Source organism: Carlito syrichta, unplaced genomic scaffold, assembly GCF_000164805.1.
Source record: "Carlito syrichta isolate Samal-C Ts95f unplaced genomic scaffold, Tarsius_syrichta-2.0.1 Scaffold136261, whole genome shotgun sequence".
Classification (NCBI taxonomy): domain Eukaryota; kingdom Metazoa; phylum Chordata; class Mammalia; order Primates; family Tarsiidae; genus Carlito; species Carlito syrichta.
In genome coordinates, this window is record NW_007080357.1 from 50,540 (window position 1) to 56,000 (window position 5,461).

The window sequence follows — 5,461 nt, forward strand, 5'->3', positions numbered from 1 at the left end:
CGCGTATAGTTCCAGCTACTTGGAAGGCTGAGGCGGAAGGATCGCCGGAGCCCAGCAGGTCGAGGCTGCGGTGGCCGGGAGCGGCCACTGCACTCCAGTCTGGGTGACAGAGTGAGACTCCAACTCAAAAAAAAAAAAAACCTAGGAGTTCAATACCATCCTGGGCAGCATAGTGAGACCTCTTCACTACAAAAAAGTTTAAAAATTAGTGGGGCGTGGTGGCACATATCTGTATTCCCAGCCACTTGGGAGTCTGAGGTAGGAGGGTGGTCTGACCCAGGAGGCTGTGGTGAGCTGTGATCATGCCACTGCACTCCAGCCTGGGTGACAGATTGAGACTCTGACTCAAAAAAAAAATCAAAACCAAAAACCACAACACAAAAAAAGGGGGAATGTACTATCCGGGCATGGTAGTGTGCACCTGTAGTTCCAGTTACTTGGAAGGCTGAGGCAGAAGGATCACTGGAGCCCAGCAGGTGGAGGCTGCGGTGACCGGGAGCGGCCACTGCACTCCAGTCTGGGCAACAGAGTGAGACTCCAACTCAAAAATGGGGGAGGGGGGAGATGTAGAGAAATTTAGCCAAGCCAGCAAAATTATAGAAAAGAGTAAAAGAGAAAACAATGAAATGATGGTTACAAAAAAGCAATTAGGAAAGAAGGAATAAAACCAAAATGTAGCCAGTGCCGTGACTCAAGCCTATAATCCCTGCATTTGGGAGGCAGAGATGAAAGGATTGCCTAAACCTGTGAGTTTGAGATCAGCCAGGGCAACTTGGTGAGACCTCATCTCTACAATAAATCAAAAAATGATGGTGCGTGCCTATAGTTCCAGCTACTTGGAAGGCTGAGGCGGAAGGATCACCTGAGTCCAGCAGGTAGAGACTGAGGTGGCCCAGGAGCGTGCCACCGCCCTCTAGCCTGGGTGACAGAGTTAGACTCCAACTCAAAACAAAACAGAAACACCAAAATGGATCTGTTAGACTCAGTGTGAACAAACTGAGTAGGTAAAAGTATCAGATTTGATGAAGATATTCACCAAACATGACTTTGTAGATATAACACTCTGTGCCCTACAAAAAAATACATTCTCCTAATGTCCCCGCAATAGCCACAGAAAATGTGCGTGTTCAGAAAAAAACTCAGTAAATTAAAATTAGATGTTTCAGGTCACATTCTCTTACCATAACTGCTGAAAGTAGGAATTGTTCAAGTGTTGCCAAAAGTCACTACTGAGAAACCAGGGTGAAAAGCGGGCTAGGGAGGAGGTCAGCCAGAAATGGGGCGAGTTCCCTGGCAGGGGCAGGGCAAAAGTCTGGTGGGGAGGTTTGCAGGTTAGACGCAGTCATTGTGCGAAGTGAAGGAGGGTGGGCCAGGAGGAAGCAGTCGTGTAGTGGGGTGCAAACATCTGTCCTGGTGCCCAACAGGGCCCTGGGGAGGGGAGGGCCGACCTGTTGCTGAAGCCAGGGGCCCAGAGCCTGAGCTGTGCACAGTAGAGCATAGGTAGGTCAGGAAAGGCCTGAGGGCTGAAGGTGCAGAGCAGCCCACGCAAGGAGCAGGGCCAGAAACTGCGTTCCAGGGCCATATCAGCCGCCACCTGAGTCTGTAATGCTCCCTGGGAACAACCACGACACTTGTGGCTGCTCTGTTGCCACCGAGGCTGGGTTGGGCAGCTGTGGCAGATACTGAGTGGCCTGCAAAGTCTAAGATGTTTTCTCTGCTGCTGACAGGTTGGGAAATTATAAAAGAAAAAAGACAGTCTAAGATGTTTATTCTCTTACCCTTGACCGAGAAAGCTGGCTAGCTCTGGACAGAAGGATGGGGTGTAGTCAGAAGGGGGGTGCAGACAGTCCAGACCTTCGCAGGTCGTGGGGGAGTTGTGTGAGAGGGTCCTTGCAGGTGAGGGCAGGAGGGTGCGGACACACGAGTATTTGCTTTTCACGGACAGCGCGGAGCACGCAGCAGGGGTAGGAGGTGGGCCTGTTCATGCAGGTGGCAAGGCTGTGAGGAGTCTTAGTGCCCAGCTGGGAGCTCAGGAGTCAGCCATGGCATCCGATGACTGTGGGACTTCAGAGTGAAAATCTCCCATCCTTGGTCATCAGCCGTGGAAGTAAGGAGATGTTTCTGGCCCTGGAGGCGGAGTGAGTTGGTTGGTACACAGTGCAGTTGAGCTCCTGTGGGGCATCCAGGTGAGGTGCCCAGTAGACAGTTGACTCCACAGGTCCCAGCTTAGGGCATGCTGCTGACGGGAAAGCCCCAGTGTGTATGCAGCAGTTGAAGGTGACATTGAGATTGCCCAGAGAATAAAGAAGGCTCAGAAATGCAGCTGTAGGGAGCACCAGGAGAGAGGCACGGAGTCCTGGTATGCAGGGGCATGCAGAAGGGGAGGTCAGGACATGTGGGAGCATCATGGGGTGCAGCGCCTGGAGTCATGTGTGAAGAGGTTTTCGTTTGCTGTCAGCTGCTAGGGAGACTACTTTGCGCACAGGCCAGATTTGTGGATTTGCTTTATTCTGGATCTTGTCTTCGTCTGTTTATTTTGCTTTTGAGCCTTGGTTATGTGACCTTGCACTGACTCTGGAGGTCAGAGCTCCCATGTGCTGTTCACTGAGCACATGTTGTTCCCCACCTCGACTGCAAGCTGCTTCTTGTAGGACTGGGCATCCAGGGCACGTGAACAATGACAGGGCAGTGTGCTGAGCTGAGTCTGGGCGTGAAGTGGACCATATGCTGGCATGCCCATTATTTTTCAGTTAAAAAAGCAATGTCTCTTATGCCTTTTTTGTTTAAGAGTAAATACCTGTTTTCACCTTCGAGCAGCCATATGAGACCAAGTAGTATAAATAATTATGCTTCCCCTTTTTTTTCAGGGCTATGACACACCATTGCATTTTGCTTGTAAGTTTGGGAATGCAGATGTGGTCAGTGTCCTTTCCTCACACCCTCTGATTATAAAAAACCCAAGGAACAAATGTGAGAAAACACCTGAAGATGTAAGTATTTATTAAAATGCAATTATTGTCTGGAGTTAGAAATTAAGACATGTCATTTACAACTGTGTTGAAGTCCCAGGCAGCTCTGCGTGTAGTGCTTGCCTCACGGGCACACCTTAGACCCTGGCTGCTGAGTTAGGGTGTGCTCTGGGAGACGATGCATCTTTAAAGCCCGGAGGGAATGAACTTACCCACTTGCTGGCTTTACTTTCCTGAAATTAGCAGTCAGTTGTTCTGAACAGTCTTTGAATCAAGATTCTTCCCGAAATACACCAGTTAACCAGGTCAGAGATAACAGAGATGCTCATGGTGATGGTGTTGAGGAGGATGATGGTGATGATGAAGGTGTTGAGGAGGAGGATGATGGCGAGCATGATGATGAGGGTGGAGGTGACGGTGGTGATGAGGATAGTAAGGGTGGGGGTGATGAGGGTGATCAGGTTGATGACAGTAGTGGTGATGCTGGAAGAAGCTCGTGTGTGAGCCCAGTGTGCGCTCGGGGTTAAGCCAATCACGTGTTCTCACCCAACCAGACAAGGCTTATTAGGCCTCATCAGGATCCTTGGCAGCTGAGCAAAGTATACCTTAGTGAAGACACAGGTATGTTCTGTGCCTGGGAGTGGAAGAGGGAACTGGACTGCCTGACAACTGAAAGAACGGTTTGATTTGTACATGTCCTGCAACAGTTAGCTGCCTGTGACCTGCCACCCCATTAGAATAAAATCCATAAGGATCCTCTTCTTACAAAAGGCTTCTCCTGCACCCCTTTGTGATTGCTGTTATTATATAAGTAATGCCCACTATCAGCGGAAAGCTTAAAACATACATAGACAAGAAAGTATCCAGGCACAGTAGCTCACACCTATCATTCCAGCACTTTGGGAGGCCGAGGTGAGAGGATTGCCTGCGCTCTGGGGTTTGAGACCAGCCTGAGCAATATGGTTGAGACCTCGTCTCTACAATGAATAAAAAAATTAGCCGGGCGTGGTGGCATGTGCCTGTTGTTCCAGTTGCTTGGAAGGCTGAGGCGGAAGGATCGCCTGAGCCCAGCAGGTCGAGGCTACAGTGGCCATGAGCATTCCACTGCACTCCAGCCTAGGTGGCAGAGTGAGACTCTGACTCAAAAAAAAAAGCATAGACAAGAAAGAAAACTCACCAGAAAATTCTGCAACTGAAAAATTGCCGTTATTTTCTATATGACTCAACTTTGTATATATCTGAATTTTTTCAGTTTAAAATGCTATTTTGTAACCAACTTAAAACTGGCAATTATAAAGCATTTGACTCACCATCAGGTACAGATTTTAAAATATTGTTGCTCTTCCGGTTTTGGGGGGGAGTGGGTTTTGAGTTGGAGTCTCACTCTGTTGCCCAGAATGGAGTGCAGTGGCACACTCCCGGCCACCGCAGCCTTGACCTGCTGGGCTCAGGCAATCCTTCCACCTCAGCCTTCTAAGTAGCCGGAACTACAGACGTGCGCTACCACACCTAGCTAATTTTTTTTCTTTATTGTAGAGACACGGTCTCGCCAAGTTGCCTGGATGGGTCTGAAACCCGCGGGCTCAGGCAATCCACTTGCCTCGGCCTCCCAAAGTGCTAGGATACAGACTAAGCCACTGAGCCCGGCCTGGTCTTACTGTTTTCGTTTGTTTCTATCACAGCCTGGTTCCTTTTTCCTCTTATTTGAATGCTGTTGATTTTTCTGTTGTTTCTTCCTTTTTTTTTTTTTTGAGTCAGAGTCTCACTGTTTTGCCCAGGTTTAAGTGCAGTGGCACGCTCCCAGCCACCACGGCCTCAACTTTCTAGGTTGAGGCAGTCCTTCCGCCTCCATCTCCCACATAGCTGGGACTGCAGACACACACCACCATGCCCAGCTAATTTTCTTATTTTTTTGTAGTGATGAAGTCTCGCTGTGTTGCTCATACTGGTCTTGCACTCCTGGACTTGTCTTCCCCCAGCCTCCCAAAGTGCTGGGATTACAGGTGTGAGCCACTGTGCTGGCCTTGTTGACTTTAGGGAATGACAGTGAGACTCCAACTCAAAAGAAAAACGTTTATAAAATCATTATGATAAGGAAATGTGATCAAATAAGATTTAGACGTTCTTTTCTTTTTCAACAGGTAATTTGTGAAAGAAGCAAAAATAAGTCTGTGGAACTGAAGGAGAAGATCAGAGAGCATTTACAGGGTGAGGTGGAGGATCAGGGTGTGGAACATGTAGTCCATCGTTGAGGAGGTCCTTGGATGGGCATGTGGGCCTGGACCTAGTGCTCTGGGCGGAGCTTTCTTGTGGATGGAAGTATGTCCCTGACTGCTCCTTGGAAGCCCTGCTTCAGGATTATCTCTTTCTCTCTTTTTTATTTTATTTTATTTTATTTTGTTTTTGAGTTGGAGTCTCACTCTGTCACCCAAGCTGGAGTGCAGTGGCCGCTCCCGGCCACCGCAGTCTCGACCTGCTGGGCTCCAGCGATC

At 49.0% G+C, this 5,461-nt stretch overlaps 1 protein-coding gene across 2 annotated transcripts in view; it reads left to right on the forward strand.

Annotated features, from left to right (window-relative positions):
- ANKLE2 (ankyrin repeat and LEM domain containing 2) overlaps positions 1 to 5,461 on the forward strand; it is a 26,217-nt gene that overhangs the window by 5,730 nt on the left and 15,026 nt on the right. For both annotated transcript variants that reach the window (XM_021708401.1, XM_008049729.2), the window contains exons 5-6: positions 2,868 to 2,990; positions 5,111 to 5,177. In XM_021708401.1, coding sequence (XP_021564076.1) covers positions 2,868 to 2,990; positions 5,111 to 5,177 — 190 coding nt within the window. The remainder of the gene's footprint in view (positions 1 to 2,867; positions 2,991 to 5,110; positions 5,178 to 5,461) is intronic.